The 20,623-nt window shown below is 39.3% G+C and overlaps 1 protein-coding gene and 1 long non-coding RNA gene across 4 annotated transcripts in view; one reads left to right on the top strand and one right to left on the bottom strand.

Annotated features, from left to right (window-relative positions):
• Positions 1–18,787, top strand: part of ALDH1A2 (aldehyde dehydrogenase 1 family member A2) — a 75,618-nt gene extending 56,831 nt beyond the window's left edge. For all 3 annotated transcript variants that reach the window (XM_019280774.2, XM_019280772.2, XM_010390838.3), the window contains 6 exons: positions 7,657–7,759; positions 10,226–10,410; positions 11,130–11,294; positions 11,715–11,872; positions 12,669–12,743; positions 16,560–18,787. In XM_019280774.2, the coding sequence (XP_019136319.1) occupies positions 7,657–7,759; positions 10,226–10,410; positions 11,130–11,294; positions 11,715–11,872; positions 12,669–12,743; positions 16,560–16,632 (759 nt within the window). In that variant the 3' untranslated portion in view covers positions 16,633–18,787. The remainder of the gene's footprint in view (positions 1–7,656; positions 7,760–10,225; positions 10,411–11,129; positions 11,295–11,714; positions 11,873–12,668; positions 12,744–16,559) is intronic.
• Positions 1–20,623, bottom strand: part of LOC120410541 — a 130,112-nt gene that overhangs the window by 32,962 nt on the left and 76,527 nt on the right. The window lies entirely within an intron of this gene.

The raw sequence follows: 20,623 nt of genomic DNA, 5'->3' as shown, positions 1-20,623 counted from the left end.
CACAGGTTACATTCTAAGTCAAGGGCTACATCAGATTTCAGATTATTCTATGGAATTATTCTAGTCATTACATCTCCTGTATCCAATTAAGATTAGCATCCTGAAATATTGAAAATTTTAATATGAGCTGATTGCCCCCCATAAATTAAGTTGAAACAATTGTTTTCATAAAGATATGTGGTCTCTGTTTAAGATAAATATTCTATTATACAGGATGTTGCACTGTTTGGAAGAGGAAAAATACAGATGGGTTAGGTTTCAAAGTTGTCTCTTGTAGCCAAAATAAATTTTTATTGTAGTTCCAGACAGCTTTAGTTTTAATAGGCGTTTAAACTCAAAAGCTGTGGGTTTTATACTAACTCAGTACCTACCTTTAAAAGCCTTACTAATAGGAAGTGAAAAGCATTACAGAGATGAAAAAGCAATTCTCTAAGAACCTAAAGCAAGAACAGATGGATCGTTTTAATGCAGAGTTAGTGTAAACTATTCCATATTGTTTCTGATTTCCTGTAACACTGAATTTTTGTAATAGCAAGTCAACATTGTAACATTTTAAACACTACGTTCTGATATGGGCCGGACTATAGTCTCTGATTTCTCCAAAACAGATTTCAATTTCTAGTGGAATAATAATGGAAATATTTTGTCTCTCTGGTACTTGTCTGAAGCATGTCAACTGTACACTCCAGTGATGGGGATTTCTGATAGCCATTAGGTGTATAAACATCATGTATTAACTCCATTCCTCCATTCCATCCATGTCTTAGGTAAGGCAGTTCATGATGGGCAAGTTAATGATAAAACCTGTCAGTACAAACGCAAAGATCTTCAAACTGAGATTCTGAAGCACAGGTTTTTCTCAAATTTTCACCATGAGGTTCTTTTATATAAGTTCTTTACCTTTGAAGTATACTTATAGCTACTGAAAACTCCCCATTTGCCTGTAAAAACCACAAAACTGGGCTATTATTATCTTTTTCCTGCAGGATTCTTGAAAGGCAGAAAACAGGCTGCTCCTCCTACAAAAAAAAAAAAAATTGAATGCTAATGTTTTCCAAAATTTGTAGAACCCAATCCATAGAAATATGAGCCAAAAGGCCAAGTTCATGACCTCACCTCAATAAAGCCTGACACAGCCACACCACAGAGCCCTCCAGCCTCGCACCTTATCTTGCAACACGACCAGTAACAGATGCTCACAGAAGAAGAGAGCATGTGTAGAGTGATCCTTTCCTTGCTGCAGCCTCACAGCTTCTGACAATCGACTCACAGACTTCTTGAGCCCAGAGGTGCATGTGGACACTTGTATTCCATGTGCCAATGGCCTTGTCACCCGTGCATTATTCCAGTACCTCTTGACACTTATGACTGGGACATGTCAAGCCTGTGCCCATGCAGTGACAACACAGAAATTATTTCAATCTTCTGCTTCTGATTTCTAGTTTAGAGCTATCCAGTGTGCACTCTCTTCTCTGGATTTTAGATTCTCAGGTGCTCTGAATTTTTTTTAAATACTGATCTTTACTTTTCACACACTGCCCCCCAAAATAATATGTTAAAAATCCTTAAGAGCTCTTTTTCTGTGGTACCATTACAGTTTGATTTCACTTCTCTCCCTCTTTCCTGCAGCCCCTCCTTTTATGGGTTAGCTACACACATTGAAAAAAATAGTCTGCCAACTCTTTCATCCCTCAACCTACCTGCTTCTTATGAAACACTCTCATGTGGATCACCTCCTTCTCCCAATCCCCTAGTGCACGGATCTCAAAACTCTTCCCTCCACAGCTCACTAGGAAGGGGAAGGGTTCTGCAAACACCTGGCAGGCTATGGATTTCACTCTGACAACTGAAAGAAATAAAATCATACTGAGTGTGAAAGCCCACCTAAAAACACCGTGTCTCCTTTGATTCCAGTAGCTTTCCTGGCTTCTCTGCTTGCTTCGGTTCACTCTTCAGCAGCCTGTTTGGTATAGGCATTTGAACCAAAATGTTTATTTTTGCTGTGTTGGTTTTAGTGAACCAGGGCTAATCCATGATCCTCCTTAATTACAGCAATCTCCTCTCAGGCTTCACTGACACTTTTTTCCCTCATCTTCCACAATCAGATGAAATTTAAACTGCCATAACCAAACTTTTTTCCAGCCAATATGACCATGTTAACAGTTGCTCTTATCCTTTTCCTACCTTCCCTTGAAAGTCCATAATCAATTTATGTATCTCATTACATCTTACTGAATTTCTCCTTGATCCAAACTGCAGGGTGAAACTCACTGGGACCATGGGAGAGGTACTGTAAAGCTCAGCTGTGTCCCACTATCCCTGTTGTTTACTGTACATGCCTTTTCCTTTTGCACTGCCCCTCTCTGCCTCAGCTTCTTCACTGAGTTCCTTTAAAAAAATTACTAGCAACAATTTAATTAAAATTAGTATTTTACAATTTCTGAGTTTAAGAACAGATCCAAACTCAGGATGTCTGGCATTCCCATGTGTCTGCTGTTAGGCTCCAAAGCTCAGAAATACAGGAGACGTTCTACAAGTCTCCTCCCCAGTGAAATAACACTGGGCTTTATGTAATTCCAAGACAAATGCTGATGAGGGGACAATTTTTGCACATACCAGAAAGGCAGAGAGTTTCTTCATATTACCTTCTTATTTGCTAGAAGAACTTTTGCTACGCAAAAAAGGTGACAGGCCTTCAAATATCAGAGAAAAGTAGCCATCAGAAGCAGGTTTACTCTTCATTTGCCTTTATTTCCATTCAAATCTGTGAGCTCAGTTAAGGCTTTGCAAATACAGCCATTCTACCACTGTGAGCTGGCTGCCCAAGCCAGTACCTGTGTGCTCCATCTGAACTGGAACTGTGTGTGAGGATGGTGTATCTGTAAGTTCCTGGTGCACAGGGAACAGTTGAGGGCAGTATGCTCTGGGTTTAAAATTAGAGATGATTATGGAGAGTAAGAAGTTATAAATTTTTTTAAATGCAGATTTAAAGCCCTGCCTGGGATAAAAATTGTATTTTAATTGTTGCAAAAATTTAATGAGTTCTAATAACTTCTGTTTAAAACCAATTGTGTAACCTCCAAATCAGAGTGGTTTACAGCTCCCTACAGTTAAATGCTCTCAAGATGGGAATTACAGATAGCACACAAAACATTTGAAGTTCTGGCCAACAAGAAATATATCCTAAGTGGCTGGTTTCCACTTTGTTCAAACTATGAGCCATTAAAATGCAGACAGATTTAAGATAGGATTCAGGTCTGTGTTCAGGCAGTTTAGTAGAGTAACCCAAATAAATATCCAACAAATTGTTTTGGATGCCTGTGTAAACAAAACGTCTATAAACAACTGCAATAAACCCCAGCAAAAGAGTCTGCATTTTGCTTGGCAGAATGTTTTCTTTATGCACTTAGATTAACAAACCATGATCTCATCATTAGTCAACAAGATACTAGAGAGACCATCAAAGCAAACTACAGGAGAGTTGAGATTGATTCATGCCAAACAAATGTTTGTAGCTAACAGCTGTATTACCACTGATTCTAATTTACTCAGCAGGATTCTCCTTTCATTTCCGAAGTGAGATGACTGTCCCAATGCATGATGTAGACAGAATGTCTTCCTACTGCACAGGCACTGAGCTGTGTGAGCTCTCCTGGATCACACAATCACTTGCTGGTTTTAGGCTTCATGAAGAATTGCAATCTAGCATTTTCTACTTTAGCAATAAGAATCCTAAAGGTGATTTAACCTGTTTTGAGAAGTCTGTGAGCTAATGGTGCTACACACATGCCCTCTGTAAGGATTTAGGGAGGCTACATTAGCATTCATTCCTGCTTCTGTGGAATCTTTTGGATCATATCTTGGACAGCTTCTGCCTCCTGAATGAGAAGAAGTTGTTTCTCTTTTCCTTCTTTTGTGTTTTTGGTAGCATTTAGAAAGCTGTCCTTGGGCAACTGTTCTGCCTCTTTGCTTATGGAAGATGCATGTCAAAAGGAATCACCTTCTTAAACCCAATACAAATAGGATGGTGTATCAGTCCTATCAACGTTAACAAGAGTTTAGCCACAGACTTCCATGGGGCCAGGATCTAACAAATGACCCATTTATAGCTTAGGATTCTCTCCAGGAATTTGTGTTTGGGATTGCCTTTTCATTTGTGCTGCACTGTTCAGTATGCTCTTTGCGGGGCTGCTCCTCACACAGGGCATTGCACAGTCGAATAAAGCTGCTCTTCTTTGTGCCAGTATTTCAAATTCACTTGTCCTTGCAAGAGACACACCCTGAACATATCATGAGATTCTAAAATGCTTCTCAGAAAGATTTTGCATATAATCTGGAATTCTTAAAAAATAAGGTAGACTGAGCAACAGCAGCATGGGTTTGAGGGTTTTGCCAAAACACTGACATCCAGTACCACAATAGCTGGAGAGAGAAAACTGTACTTCCAGAAAACACTGAACATTTCTGTTTGGCCACACCATCTCCCCAAAACTTAATCAATCTCTTGTAACTTTAACCACTTACTCTTCTTCAGATATTGTCTCAATATCCCAAGAAAGGTATACAGGGTATTGTTTCAAATGCCTAACTAACTGATGATGTGTATCTCTCCTCTGTCAAATTGTGCACCATTCATGGAATCTTTTAGTCTATACATCTCCCTGTGCAGTTCTTCCCTTCACTGTCTTGTCTGTGGCAGTGTCAAGAAAATCACCTGCTGTTCAGCTAGACTGCAGTTCCCCTGCATTCAGGTGTTCTCTGATGACTTACTGTTTATCTGTGAGCAAACGAAGGTTCAGAGCAAAGGAGAACCCAGACATTCCAAATGACAGAGCTAAAGAGAAAGTACCACAAACCTTGGAGGTTTGCTTTTGACTCCTGAGACTTTCAGTGCTTTAACAGTAACAGGCAAACCCACCTGTATGCTTTAGAAATACAGGTTTCTGTCTGAAAACAGAAAATTAAGAGAACATGAAAGGCAACAAACTTTTTAAAATTTCTGCATGAGGTATTTAAAATGTGACTGCTTAAGCCTCTTCTTGAAAGAAACATTAAATTTCCATACAGAGAATGCATAAATAAACAACAATTAAATGTTTTAGATTATGATACATTCTCACTGCCCAATGCCACACCATTCACAGTCCAGAAACAGACCCTTCCAGGACTATCCTTCAAATAGCTTTGTTATACAGGGGTGCCTCAAAATCCTTTTTAAATCTTTGTTGTTATTGGTCTGCATAACAAATTGTTTTCTTTGAGATGGACCAAATTACATCTGCTTCACCCTCCATGCAGCTTATAAGGTTATGGTGCTTCACAAGCTATCCAGGGATACTCCTGATATCAATCTTGAAGCCTATTCAAAACAAGGATGGGGAGTCAGGGCTTTCTCTGCCAACATTCTTGCTGAATAATCACACAGCTCCATTATCTGTGGGGGAGTCCTCTCTTCCAGCGTTCCCTCTCCAGGCTGTGCTGCCTATTGGGAGCTCAGGGATAGAGCTGAGAGACACCGCGGGAAGCGCGTCCTGAAAGCCCATGCAGATTGCAACACTATCACTTATCCTTTTCATGCTGTCTTTCTCCATAAAGAGAGGGTCAGTCACAAAAGGCCGCCTTTGTCACTAAATAACCGCGGTGCTGGTGCCTTCCCTAAGACTTTTCTCAACTTGTAAGCGCACAGGGCACAATGGGAGCACAGTGAACAAAAATGCTGAGCAGCATGAGCCCCACCATCCTGATGTCTACACTGATCTCTAACAGGAAAGACACAGTGAAGCTTTCTATTAAGTTTTCACTTGGACACTTGACAACAACTTTCCTGTATTAAAAATACTTCAGACTACGCTTTTCCAAATTAACACCACTGTCTCAAAGCCCTTTGTACTTTAATATTTGCCAGATATACTATACTTGGACTTGCATACTTGTCAATCACTTGTTTGCATGGAATCCTTTCAAAATCTTTACTTACATGTACAAAAGTGTTTTGACATTAAAGTAGAATGGAAGGAAGAGAGATGAGCTCTGGCTTCCTTGATCTGTCCTGCTCTTTGTGAATTTTTGAGGGGAAATAGCTGGTTGTTGTTCTTTGAAAGAAGGAAGTTCAAGGCAGTGAGGGTGTGAATGGCATTGGCTGGCACTGGCTATAAACACAGCACTCTGGTTTCCAGTGTATATTTTCAGCACAGTTTGAGAGGCTGGAATTTCCAGATGACGTGCTCGATGTATGTGGTGGGGGTGGAAGGCAGAAAGGATCTTTTTTTTTCAGGTTCACTTCTGGCTGTCAGTCAAACATAGCAATAAAATCAGCTCCAATTAAGGGGATATGCAAGGAATTTCATGATAATGTCAACACTCCATTCCATCAATACAGGGGTAAAGAAAAAAAGCTTTTTCTTTTTTTTTTAAAGAAAAAACCTCAGTCACACTCAACTGTGGTATCACCAGATAAACAGTTAATCACAAAGGTACATGAAGTGGTTCACAATTCCTTCATTATCCTGTGGGGGTTTTCCTTTGTTTTTTTTTTTTTCTTTGGGGGCCCTGGTTTCTGTTTCATTTGCTTTCTGATTACTCCAGTGCTGACTTAACTTTCTCTAGCAGACTGCCTTCAATTCTCTAAGAGGTTCAGCTTCTCATCCATTAACCCCTTGTTGCAGGGAATCTCACTCACATAACCTTAGAAATAGAAAACAGATAGAGACCAGAGTACTACATGGAGAAAAAAGCTCAGCTCTGGACTCACTCCCATCTCACTTCACCTCTAACTTTCTGTGTGACATTAAAACATGTCCCAGTTAAAATAAAGCACTTACCTAGGTTCTTAGGCTTCGCAATATTCAATAGGTACTTTTAATCCTGTGTTTTAACATGTAGGAGCCTAACTCTACTTGTGATTACTTCCTTAGCTGCAAAATGGACACAGTTACAGTGCAATTGTATAAAATTTGATCTATTTTGGATTTGTTGATCCAGGGAGAGGAGAATTTCCAGGGAGCACAGCTGCCCCTCCAACTGTACTGATGTGGAAGCACGTCAAATCTGTAGCTGTCAGATTGCTACTCCATTTAATCTACTCTCATGTTCATTGGTGAGATCTGCAATTTGTGGCTGCTCCAGATGACCCCACAATCTACAAAGACATTTTGGAGGTGATTTTGACCTCCTCAACCCATATTAAGATTATCTGTAGTGCAGCTGCGGGTCAGGTGTGGGATGGTGCTTTTGTAACTTCTTGCCCTACTTGCTATTCTGCTCTGTTCTGTTAGTCCTGCAGAGGAGGAGGATGATTTCATCAGAATTTGACATATTAAGCCTTGTGAACATGTCAGTGGTTTGGATGGAAGTAATTCTAGTTACATCCCTTTCAAATTTCTAATTCAGCCCTCCTAAAATGCCCTAAAAGAAAGCCCCAAGCCATTTTAACATAGCTACATATGGGTGAATGGTACACAAACTTTGTGCTGTGCCTTATCCCCTCTCAATTTCTAGGGGAAAAAAAATGGAAAGCTGTCCACTACTGATGAGAATATGTTTGGAACGAAGAACCTGCTGGATTATTTAAAGCTCTGCTCTACTGATAGCCAACGCTGGCTGTTAAAATGAACTGTATGACTACATTCCCTGTAAAATGTCTCCATTTCCTTTCAGGTTGGGAAGCTGATCCAAGAAGCAGCTGGAAGGAGTAATTTGAAGAGAGTCACACTGGAGCTGGGTGGGAAAAGCCCAAACATTATTTTCGCAGATGCTGATTGTAAGTCAGCACTTCCATATTTTTCTTAAAAACATGTTTGCATGATGTCTTTTTCCTTTTTTTTTTTTTTAACTAATTTTATCTTTCATACAAAGTGAAGTGAAGCAATACAGCTGTATCTAATGGCACTTTTCAATCTTACAGAAGCAACCTAAGGTGTGATATCTTTTATAAAAATACAACGTTTGAACCCACAGATTCATAGTCAACAAGGAAGCAGAAAAAAGGTTATAACCAAGCATACAGACATGGCGTTTTTCACAGTCATAGTCCCACACACATTTGCCATCCTATGCTCTGCAGCAAGGTGATTTAGTGCTTTAAATCTGGAAATTCTGTGATTTTTTTGTTTCACAGCAATTATAAAAAGGGAGGGCTTTTATGTACACTTGACTTGCTAATCTAATCAGTGCAGAATTCCTTTGTTAAATAGCTATAAAGGGAGATTATTCAATTTTTTAAATTTTCACAACTGAAGAATTGTGTATTGAAATATGCTCACTGCCACTGTTAGCAGGGAGTTGAAAATTTTGGCAGATGTATGATGTTGTGCAGCTGAGATTTTTGGCACCTGAGAAGGTACAGGACAGCTGTTTAGGATAGGATATAAACACAAACTGGAAGTTTCTGCTTAAATGATCAGCAATGAAACAGTTAAAATGTTGATATCTAAATTGTCAGCAGGAGGTTTTGAAGTTAACACCCCGTTAAGATAAATGAGATGGTTCACACCTTGCTCTGAGCTCTTGTTTCAGGCTGTATGCAGGCACATTGTACTCAATGCCTTTTCTGAGAACTTTGCAACCCCAATAAATAGACACATAAGGATTTGGTCTTCTTAATTTAAAAAGGGGAAGTGAATAGAATGGTTTTGAATAGCATGAATTACAAGAGATGGTTACAATCTTGTATCCATTTTCAAAACTTATCAATATCTGAAAAACTAGGGAAAGCTTGACAACTTCCAGCAGCTTTTCTATGTAGAAATGCTTTACCAAGCCGAGGATTGAAATTTCAGTCACAGTCATCCTGGTAAGCTAAAAAAGCTCTTGTCAGCTGGAGCCAGACACAGATATTACAGTCTTCTACCTCAGTTACTCATCTCCACCTCCCACTAGATATCACCACACCTCAAATGTCCCTCACCTACTAACTCAGACTTGATCACCTAAACATTTCTAGCAGAGTGACACGTGCCAGGGGCAGGTCTGTATTATGACCTTCCACGGGGGAAGGACAACTGCTCTCTGGTCTTCCCACAATTACAACCTCCAGCACTTGGCCTAAGATTAAGACTTCAAAGCTCTGATTATTTAAAAACAGCAATTGGCTCACCATTCCAAAGGAGCTGTTTGTTCTGCTTGAGGAACACTGTGTGCCAAAAGTTAGCAGAAAGCATGATAAAGCTGTTGAAGGTTTAGTGCACCAAAAAACCAGAGAAGAATGGTTAGAGCCTCTCATGGTGAAAAACGCTTAACAATAGAGGAAGAAACATTAGTTAATCACAGCTATCCACTAGTGCTTTCAATCTCCATGGAGCTGCCAGGGAAAATTTGAATGTGGTCCAGGGAACACCCCATATAATTTTTCTAAATACCACACTGAGGGCAGAAAAGGACATTTCTTTTAGACACAGTTGTCTAGAATGTGCTGAAAGTAAAGCACTGTTGCTTTGTTTAGTCCATAAAAGATTATACTTTAAGCAATGTTCCAAAGTGCTACAGCTGGTAACAGAGGTATTACAGTGCTGCAGGGCATCACTGTTTAGGGATTAATTCATTATTCTTGTCTAGTCAGTTATTACACCCAATGTAAGAATGTGGCCTTGAATGTCTAAATATTACTGGATCCTCTCTCCTGCTTGGACAGAATGTGTTAGTTGTACCTCCAAGGAAGTTAGAGTAGAAATCAAGGGTTTATAATATAGGTCTATAACAGACCTATAATTTTAAAGCCTTACCCAGTCATCTGCATGGACCAACAGGAAGCTTCCATGTTGCAGGAAAAGAATCTGGCTTTTGGGGAAGGACAGGTCTTGCCACTATCAAAGTAAAATTCTCCCAAGTATTTGGTTTGCTGCAATTCTCACACATGAAGTATTAAACCCAGTGCCAACTTGGGATCACAGACAAATTTTCCCCTCCTATAAAGATCCAGTCAGATGTCTTTATGTGGGGCACATCCTGCTTCCCTTAAGAGTTTTACTTGGTGAATGACATGTTGCTGGATATAAGACACTGGTGAAGTTGTTCTTGCATACCCTACACCTATTGACTGCTAAAGCACTGTCTTAAGGGAAATCATCCTCATTTATGACCTGACACAACTATAGGATGTTTTGATTTAGTTTTATTTAACCAAATCCTGCTTCTGAAGATTTGTGAATGTGTAATACACACAACACTGGTGCAAAGGCAGATTTGCCTACGGTGTTCCAGTGCAACAGGCGCTGTCTTGGTTTTTCAGTGGACTATGCTGTGGAACAAGCTCACCAAGGGGTCTTCTTCAATCAAGGTCAATGCTGTACTGCAGGCTCACGGATTTATGTGGAAGAATCAATCTATGAAGAGTTTGTTAGAAGAAGTGTAGAACGTGCAAAAAGGAGAGTTGTGGGAAGTCCTTTTGACCCAACTACAGAACAAGGTCCACAGGTAAAGGAGTAGGACTTCGGCTCTACAGCCCAGGAGGTGCCTGGAGTCATTTGAACTCCACTAAGGCAGAGGTCAGTCAGTGCACACTTGCTCAGGGTCCAGGGTAGATGACACAATACATGTTTTCAAGATTAAAATTCTAAAGGAGTAAATAATCTGTGCAGCTGTGACATGTTTCTTGTTAAATAAAAAAATCTCAATGTTTGCCTCCCAGTTTTAAGAGCAAGACTTGGACCTTCAGCCCCCAAAATACAGCTGTAAGCTGCGAGAAGCTCTCAAAAGTCTCTGTGAGCACTTACTTTCAAGAACTGTCTACAACCATGACTATGCTTGGAGATCCAGGAATTCTAGGCAAAAGATGGGCATAATCAGAAATAAGCCTTTAGAAAATGTTCCTGCCACTAATAACCAGCTGGGCTTATAACATTTTCAGGAAGTTAACCAGGGACAAAAATTAATGATCTCCTTTTTTTGTGCTTATAAACTAGATTGTTCAGCAAGTGTGTTAAGCCACAAACATAAGGTGACACATCCTTAAGAAGTCTGAGCCTAAGGTTACAACCAGCACCTGCTTGTAGATCTTTGGCATCTGCAGCTCAAAGAGCAGTGAATGGAAGCAGGAACCAACTCACTGGAACATGACTTGCCTAAAAACACCCATTTGGACTATATGGTCAAGTACATGGTCTGCACATCAAACAGCTTCTTCTCTCTTTCAGATTGATAAAAAACAATACAACAAGATCTTGGAACTGATTCAAAGTGGCATTACTGAAGGAGCAAAACTTGAATGTGGGGGAAAAGGGCTGGGAAGAAAGGGATTCTTCATTGAACCTACAGTGTTTTCCAACGTAACAGATGACATGCGGATTGCCAAGGAAGAGGTATTCACACATGTGGGCAAGATCCTTTTAGAATGTCCTAAATTTTACTTTTTTCTTTCGTTTAATTCCTAAGACAAAAGTTTCAGAGTGAAAATTACCACTATATTAAAAAAACTAAACCTTTTCAGAACTCCTTATGCACACAGCAAGTAACATCAGTTGGGTAATGAAGCTCATTGACTGTAAGGTCTCAGACATCAAAGAGGAGATAGAGATAGAATGGACGAGGTTCCACTGAGAACTGCTTTGGGAATCATGCACTTTTACAGACAGATATTATCACTATTTATCACTAAATTTTGCTGGGGAAAATTTTAAAGAGTATAATTAGGAGAGAGAAGATAATTTAAAAAGCAGAATAAAACATTAATAACATGCCTCTGAGGGGGCTGGTTTATTAATTATTAATCTTTGTTGCAGATTTTTGGGCCTGTTCAAGAAATACTGAGATTTAAAACCATGGATGAAGTTATAGAGAGAGCCAACAATTCTGATTTTGGCCTGGTAGCTGCTGTATTTACAAACGACATAAACAAGGCCCTGACAGTCTCTTCAGCAATGCAGGCTGGGACAGTGTGGTAAGCAGAAGTTATCCCACTCCCACTCTTGAAGATAAAAAGAGTTTGACTCGCTATCGTCATTTCACTTCAGTTTTGCACCCTTTGTTAAGACTATTTATGCAGCCCATCCTCATGGTGGATCACTAGCCAAGCCACGGAACAGCAGTGGGGAGGTGCTGTGGCTGCTCGCTGCTGGGGAATGCTGGTGGAGCTGGAAAGCACCTTGCTTCCCAGGAGCACGGCAGCCACTGCTGAGTGGCTTTGCTGAAAACAAACAGGATAAACGATCCTTTCTGGTGAGCACAGGAATCCTGGGAGGAGTCTGCTAAAGGCACAAAGAATTGTGTACTTTCTACAGCATTAAGGAACTGAGGGGACACCTCCTCTCCAGTCTTTAGGAATAGATAATGCCAACTCTAGAGTTTAGTAGCTTGCAATTTAGTATGTTAAACCTAGGTAAACTAAGGATCTGCAAAGACATTAGGGAGAAAAAGGGAAAATTCAAATCTAACAGCTCTTTGTTAAAAACTGGCACTGAGGTTTGGCAGCAGATTAAGAGTTCATTACTGAAGCTGTGTCCAAGGGTATGGTGCTCGCCTTTGGCCCTCACAGGTCAAATCCAATTCTCCTTAGGAGTAAGAAGCAGAATGTTGTTTTTGTAGCATAAATCCTTCATTTCTTTTCAACGTGAAACAAGTGTGTTATTACTAAGAGGTATAGAGTGTCTGTAGCTCCACAAGTTTCAGCCTCTCTCTGAGTTATCCAAAGGTCTCTCTGGCAGTGCAGCTGGACTTAATGCCTCTTCCTGTTACAGGATAAATTGCTACAATGCCTTAAATGCCCAAAGTCCTTTTGGAGGATTCAAAATGTCTGGCAATGGGAGAGAGATGTAAGTATTACACTGCTGTTTTCTAAATGGTTTTCAGCTCTACAACTTAATAAACAATAGTGAATCCTTCCATGCAAATTAAGATCCAGAAATATTCCAGCCTGAGACTCAGGGCATAATATAAGGTGACCTTTAATCACTGTCAGTTCTAAATGCAATTGATTTGCATGGTAAGACCACTTTTTTTTCTTTTTCTTTATTTCTTCTTCTTCTTTTTTTTTTTTTTTAACATTGCAAATTAACGTACTGGAATTCTCTTCTTATCCTGAAAGGAACTGAAAATTTCTGACTATTTTTCTGAACTTGTAACCTGTGTTTTCTGGCAGGTTTTTTTAGCCATATTAACCATCACTTTTCAGAAAGACTCTCTCTTTGGTGCTGCTGAGTGCTTGCTGACTGGTTTGGTGTAATTGTTTTAGAGTTGTTTTGCCAAAACTCTCTTGCTAGTTTTTCCTTTCCTTTCTTCAGTTTTCACTATATTTATAAATATAGGTGCATTTGAATTTTATAAAAAAATTACCAGCTTGCAGATTTTTAAATAATATTACATGCAATCAGGCCTAGAGAAGGAAACAAATGTGTTTACGTCCCTTTGAAAACAAATCACTTGCCACTATAAAGCTTTCTGTCTTTCTTATTCCATTTAGCACTAAGTGCCAAATATTTTGAAATGGAGCTCCACGCTCAAATACTGTCCCATGTACCTAATTTAAAGTCTGACCAGTTTCTCATTCTCATTACAATCACAAAGACGCTTAGCAATTGCATCAGCCCCAGATTGGTTACATACCAAGGATTCAATTAATTTCTGTGCAGGAGGCATGTGTACCAGATATGTCTCACCTAAGCTTTCAAAATAGCTTATGGCTAATGGCAAACTCAGCAGTAAAACTAAAGTAAGGTCAAACTCTTTAAAACTTTAAATATGTTGAAGTATACAACTTGATCTATAAAATAAGCTCTATGTAGTCTGAAGTATTTTCCCTCGTTAAGGAGTGCTTTGAATAACACATTCATACTATTCACATTCATGAGTTATGAGGTGATCTCACACTGGCATAAATGTGTCAGGTCATCTAACTCTTATCATTGTGAAAATATTCTGAAACTACTAAGCTCATAGAGCACATGAGTAACTTGACACCCAGGGGTGACCCCACTGACTCCAGAGAGGTTAAACTGTGCAAGCAAAATATTCACATATCGGTGTTGTAGAGTTCTTGAAAGTGGGGGGAAACCCAGGCAGCACCCCAGCTCTCGTGGAAAACTCTGTGGTAATTGCACACTTGATTCCCACTACAGCTTTGAAAGTATTCATCATAAACAATAAAAGTCTGGAATGGCAATAATCTCCATCTCACAAAGATGCCTGAAAATCTACCTATGAGTAATTATTCTACTCTTTTCAGAACCTCTTTGATCAGATATCACCTTCTAATTTACCTCCTCCACCTTGCATTAGTACCACCATACTTTTTATTAAAATGCCAGTTTCCTAGATTCTTGTTTTTAAGGGATACATTTTACAGCATAAATAATGTTGAGTTGGGCAGTTAAAGAAAAAAAAGTGTCTATACAAAAGTGTGTCATTGCTAAGGTGACACTGTGTTGCAGCCAGATCATAACTGGGCCACTGTGCTGCCTGTGCCAGCACTGCATTATCTGGGACTTGTTTTGGTCCTGCATTTAAATTCACAGGCTTTCATCACACATGGGCAGAAAATCAACACGAAGTTGAGATCTGTTATTTTACACTCCCACAAAATGTAGCAGAGTATGTGCATCCTGGTAGAGAACCAAAACTCATGTACACAATACAGGTGTTTTATGTTTGCATTAAGCTACTTAAAATATTCTTGTATTCTTGAAGGGGTCTAAAAGACATGGGTTTGGATTTCTTTCATTCATGTTTCTTCAAAGCTTCTTATCACTACCTGGGAGATGTAAAATTTAACTCCTGTAACTAAAAATTGCGTGATTCACCCCAGATAGCCACATGTGGCCATTTTGCATTTGACTTGCAAAAATGTGTCCAATGGGTGTCTGGAGCTACACAGCAGCCCTGCTGAATCCAGAAACTTCCACACAGACGCTTATTAGCATTAGTTTCTGGGCTCCAGGCAGCTCCTGGTGACAGCTTCCACTGAGCCCTAAGGAAATGCTTCTGATAAATAGCTGAAGTTTTTGGTCATTCTTTGGAGACAAATCCACCACTTTCTACTGAAAGCTGGGGGTGGCGTGGTACAGATCAACAGGAATCTTTCACATGTAAAAAAGTCTTCACTAATATTTGCTTGCAGGTACTTAGACTCTAGTAAATCTTAAAAATGCCTACTGAATCACCAGTCTGATGTATCCCTTAAATACTAACCAGTATATCACATACAAGGCTTACCAAGCCAACAGGCACATCAGCTTTCAAAACTGCAGATGAAGTAACATGGGCTCGTACTTCTGCTCAAATGAATTAACTTTCCAAGGAAGGTTACAGCAGTTTCACCCCAATGTTACATTTTGTGTAAAATTCGAAGTGTAGCAGTAAATACAAAATCAGTTATGCAACACCGGAGGCCTCCAGAGGGGTTTAATTGCCTTGAACAGTGGCCTCTCACTCCATTGTGAAACACGTATTAGAAGGAGGCTCTGAGGAATTCCTCTGAAATACTCTTTATGGTTCACTTGGCATTAAGTCCTGCACAGGAGAATCCAGAGGGGAGGCAGTATCAAATAGTAAACATGTTAACATCTTATCCATGCCAGCATGTTCTAAATTTTAATATAAGTAATAAAGCAATACTGTGTGTGTTTTAGAGGTGGGGATAAAAATTCAACCAAGAAACAAATATCTGGAAGAATTTCTGCAAAAAAATCCTCATTAAGTTAATATGGAAAAGATACTCTACTTCCAGACTTGGACTGCACCTGTTCTGAGGTGGGGACAGTGTTTGCTTTACATACACAGCATCTAGAAGACATATTATAATTTAGCTAATGACATAAAGAGACTTCATTACTCAAAATAGGCACGGGAAGATGGAAATATGTGTACTTCAGAGAAGACAAGCATTAAGTCCCAAGAAGCCATGCAACATCCACTCTAAACCTCAGCAGAGTGGCCAAAGAGATGAGCCAGGCTACAGATGACTAAAACAAAGTGTTAACAGCATTCAAAACCACCCACTTCTTAAGCATAATCTATCCAAAGCAGAACATATACCCCTCAGAGCCATGTGTCAGATGACTGGGACCTAGTAAGTGCCTGGTTTCTAGCAGTATGGAGGATCTTATATAAGGTCCTGTGCCAGGACAAAATTAGGAATTCTACAGGGAGTCGTTGAAGGGAATCTGAGCAAGCTGAACCCTCTTCCACATTATTTGCAAATGGTGATTTCTACTGCTGGATATTTTGTTAGGGAGAAAAGATCAGCAGGTTAGGAGTCAATTTGATCTTTACCCACAGTTGTGAGTAGTTCATTTCTCATTGTACTCAGTGTGGACCTTCTCTTTCTCCATTGCAAATATAAGCAGTAATTTCACTGGGGTAAGTGGGGTAGGTCTTGGTGTTTGGACATTTTCAAGGTCTAGAAAGGACAGAGGACATCAATTCACTCCCAAAAGCTCCATCAGCACATAGTGAGTATTTCTGGGTTTAATGTTCTGTATCTCCTTATCAAATTCTGGAGCCATCCATTGTTCTTTTGACTAAACTGAACTGCAATTTAGGGTTATATCTTAACTTTATCAAGAAATCACTTAGCAGATTTTTGCTTGATAAACAATACCTGGTATAAGCTGATGCTGCAATTTGTTTTTTAGGGGTGAATGTGGATTGAGAGAATATTCTGAAGTTAAAACTGTGACAATAAAGATCCCTCAGAAGAACTCCTAAAATGACAAAGGACCGTGTTGTGCAGAAGAGCACATGATGCCACTTTCTCTATTCCTTATGGAGACCAGCACTCAGGAATAAAAAGTGTTACGCAATATATATTTAAGAAATTAAGTTGCAACAAATATACTGGGCACATAACTGCGTACGTAATGCAAACCAACTCTGCATGTTTTCATAAAACTCTCCTGAGAATCATTACATCTTTATAAAACAAATCATAACGAGATAAAATTGCTACTGGGCATCATTTAATAACGGTTCCAGCTATAAAACTGTTAAATGCAAGTGCATGCACATACACATTTATCTCTTCTTTAAATAAACAAAATAAGTCTTACTGCTTTCAGGTTGCCTTCTCAAACAGACCTGCATTGTACTGACATTGTCATTTCAATCAGGGCTCTACAAGCCGGATTTTACCCAAAACACTAGTAATGAACAACACAAACAAGTAGCATTGATGTTCTTAAAAAATAAAAGACTCTGAACAGTAATGGCCCCAAACCTGGTTTAGTGGCAACTTTCCAATTAGCATGCCCACATAAAGAGGTCAGACCGGGGAGGGAATCAATCTGCTTCACAGACAATGAAAGCCAAATACTTATCAGTGAGATTTGGCTTTCATGGCCCACAGCAATTTGGATTTCAAAGCTCATTTTCATAATTACTTGATATCTTGCTATAAGCGAAAAGTCCTCCTTCACTTACAGGAACTTGAACGGATTTACCTGCCTGCCAAAAGAGCAAGGCCAGACAGGGTGGGTGGGTGTTAACAAGAACAGGAACAGATTCCAAGGCTTCACAGAATACTTCAGCTTTCACTGCTTGTCTAGTTTTGTTGTTGTTGTTGTTACTGTTGTTGCTTTCACCTTTTTTCTTTTTTAAAATGAATATAGGCACGCACAGGCTCCATTTATTTGTCTGTTATTAAACTGCCTGTGATTACACTGGTAACCATACAGTACTTGTTACAGCTTTTACTAAATAATGTCTTGCCATCCTCACCATGCTTGTGCACCTCAGGTGATGTTACTGGCTGGTACTGAGTTTTCAGTTATATTTGGGTTTTTTTGGCCCAGGACAAAAATATGAGCAAGTTCTTTCAGAAGTGAGGTGTTTAAAGCCTGACACATTATTACCTGCTGCCTACAGAATCTCTTCCAATCTATCACTGACAAACTAAACACTATCTTTTTCTTCTTTCCAGCTGTAGAGCTCATCATTTTCCACAGTTTTTTAAAAAGAGGTTTCATTTTATGCTTAACTTAGAATTAAGAAAATCTATTTTAGAAGTACGGTAAATCATCCACACAGTGTAGCTACATGATCTGGGGTGACAGAATTACAGCCTCCGGTGTAAGTTTTCCTAGCAGCAGAGTCTGTGCTATGAACTGTTGAAAACTCCAGACCTGATCAGCAACTAACTTCTGCATGTTCTTACTTTCCTTTACTCTCTGAGGAACTCCTCTCAGATCTGAAGTTGTATGTGTCCTTCACCACACTGCTGGATCAGGACAAGAGTCTCCAGCACTCTGTAGTGTGGTGGCCCTCAATATTTTGTAACTCATGTCAAATTGTGTATGTGTTTTTAAAGCAATACGTATACATGTCGTTATTCAGATCTGATAGTACATTCACAGACATGGAGATAAATCAAAGTATTCCTGAGTTGTTAAATTCAAATCCCATATACTTCCACTGTAGTGTGTGTCAGAGTGAAGAAAAACAAAATACAGCAAGTAAGAGATTAGTTCTCTTTTAAACTGCAATATAAAATGTGAAAAAGGAGATTTTCCTTCTTTTCTCCTATTTACTTAAAAAAGAAACTTCCTGTGCTTACAGCATTTACACCATGTACTCTTTTGTATTCTTTTCGTGTATTTTGTATGTCTGTGCTTTTTTCCCAATACATTCAGGTAAATAATATAGAGTGGCCATTTTTTCCAACCCTGTCACTGCAGCTCCATTTGATGTACATGGATTTGTGAAATCCTTTTTTAGATGTACCATCTGCATGGATCCAACAAAACATTTTTCCAGTCCCTGCAGCTTTTTGTTACAGTTTTTAATCATGTATATAGTTATATGTTATTAAAAAAGTAAAAGGATATTTTCTATGAAGTTTTTTCCATTAAAAAGGTTTAGAGAAAGACTTTAGACTGTGAGACTCCTTTATTGTTGACAGAGCTATAAAAATATTAAAAAAAATATTTTCTTAGCAAAAGATCTGTTCTCACAGTAGCTTTATTTTCATTTGCAAAAGTGAACGAAGTAAAAGGCCAATTACATTTTCTGGAATATTATTGCAGCTGTATGAAAACACTTGTGAATTGCAGATCTAGGTCATAGTCAAAGTTCATCCTCACCCTTCTAGTCATAAAGTTTAGCTATTGGGGCAGGTCTGAAGTCATCAAAATCAGTGGGGCACCCCTGCAAACTGCTGCATCACAGCTTGATTTTTGGATAATGTTTTAAAAAATCATGATGCCTTTTCTTTCTCCAGTAGATGTTTCACAGAGATTATTAAATTAACACTTAGATGTTTTATGGAGTGATAGTATACTTATCTTTGGTTTCAAAATGCTGAAATGGGACAAGGACAGACTGAATTCATATGGCCAGGTACTATACAACTGTTCCTCAAGCAATGCCTTTATTCCAGGTTACTTTCATTGCCAGGAACTGCATTCCTTTTTGAAATGGTGCCTATTTAGGTAAAGTAACTCCTCAGTTAATACAGCCAAGCTCCTTCATTGTATGGCAAGCAGTGGTCATGCCTCAGCGTCACAGAATAATACTGTTGGTTTAATCAACACTGGATGGGCAATCACAATAAAGTAACTTGACTAGAATAGATGGGATAAAAGAGACTAAAACTCAGTAACAGGAAGGAAATTTGCATTCATAGGAAGGAGTACTGTTCCTGAAAGTCTGGAATATCAGGTATATATTAAGCAGAGTATCATTTCTGTTTAACCAGTGGCATGGACAGCTCTGTCGTGGGACTTAGCACTTTCCATATTCCCCATCTCTCTGACCCACTTGAAACCTGTCTCACCACTCCAAGCAGTCACACAGGCACAAGCACCTTTCCTGAAATCAAAACAAAGGAAAGGAGGTTGTTCTGAAACACACTGAAAACAAGGAGTGTTGTCTTCTAGTGAAATGATCAAAGTTTAGTCCATAGTAAATAAATGCTCTGTGGAGCTCCAGCCAGGGAAAGTGACTGTATCAATAAAAAAGTGTAGTAAGGGGAGAGTTTGGAACTAATTGTGCATTTCTTCTACAAAAGGATGTGAAGAAAGGCAAAAAAGTTTCAATTTTGTGGCCTTTAGACAAAGCAGTGGATGTTGATACTACTTGCATAGCATTCACAAGTTTACTGGTGCCCTGTTACAGAGAATGCTTTTTCTCCCCACAGAGGCCATGATGAAAAATCTTGCCTTGCATATGCAGTGGCATTGTGTGTCACAGTACCCTCTTATTTCTCAGTTCTGTCCTGGAAAAAGAGAGCCATAATAACACTGAAATCAGGGCACCAGTTGAGCTAGAGGGGCAAGCAATACACAATTATGACTCTGCATGGTTACACCTAGAGCTCTGGAGAGCTACATTTACCACCTTACATTTGCATCCATACGTCTCCATTTACTGCATGCTAAGTCCATCAACACAGGAAGTTATTTTTCTCATAACAACTTCATACCACAATGACTGATATTCACAGTGCTATATCTATCAGGAAGCAGGAAAAGCCTCTGTGGCTATTAGATGCCATCAGCATTCCCAACCCATTCAAACAGATTTCTCTCAGCACATTAGACTACAGCTGCATAAAACCCATCTTTCTCCCTCGTCCTTGTTAAACACACAGTCTATAATTCTTTCTGTATCTTCACTGTATCTTCTGTGTCCACTGACAGTGCACAGGTATCAGGGAACCATGTGTGGCTCTGCCAGAAAGCTCAGGAACTCCTGAAGCAAGTGG

Source organism: Corvus cornix, chromosome 10 (assembly GCF_000738735.6).
Source record: "Corvus cornix cornix isolate S_Up_H32 chromosome 10, ASM73873v5, whole genome shotgun sequence".
NCBI lineage: Eukaryota > Metazoa > Chordata > Aves > Passeriformes > Corvidae > Corvus > Corvus cornix.
Note: the sequence above shows the minus strand (reverse complement) of the source record. Positions and strands in the feature narration are given on the sequence as shown.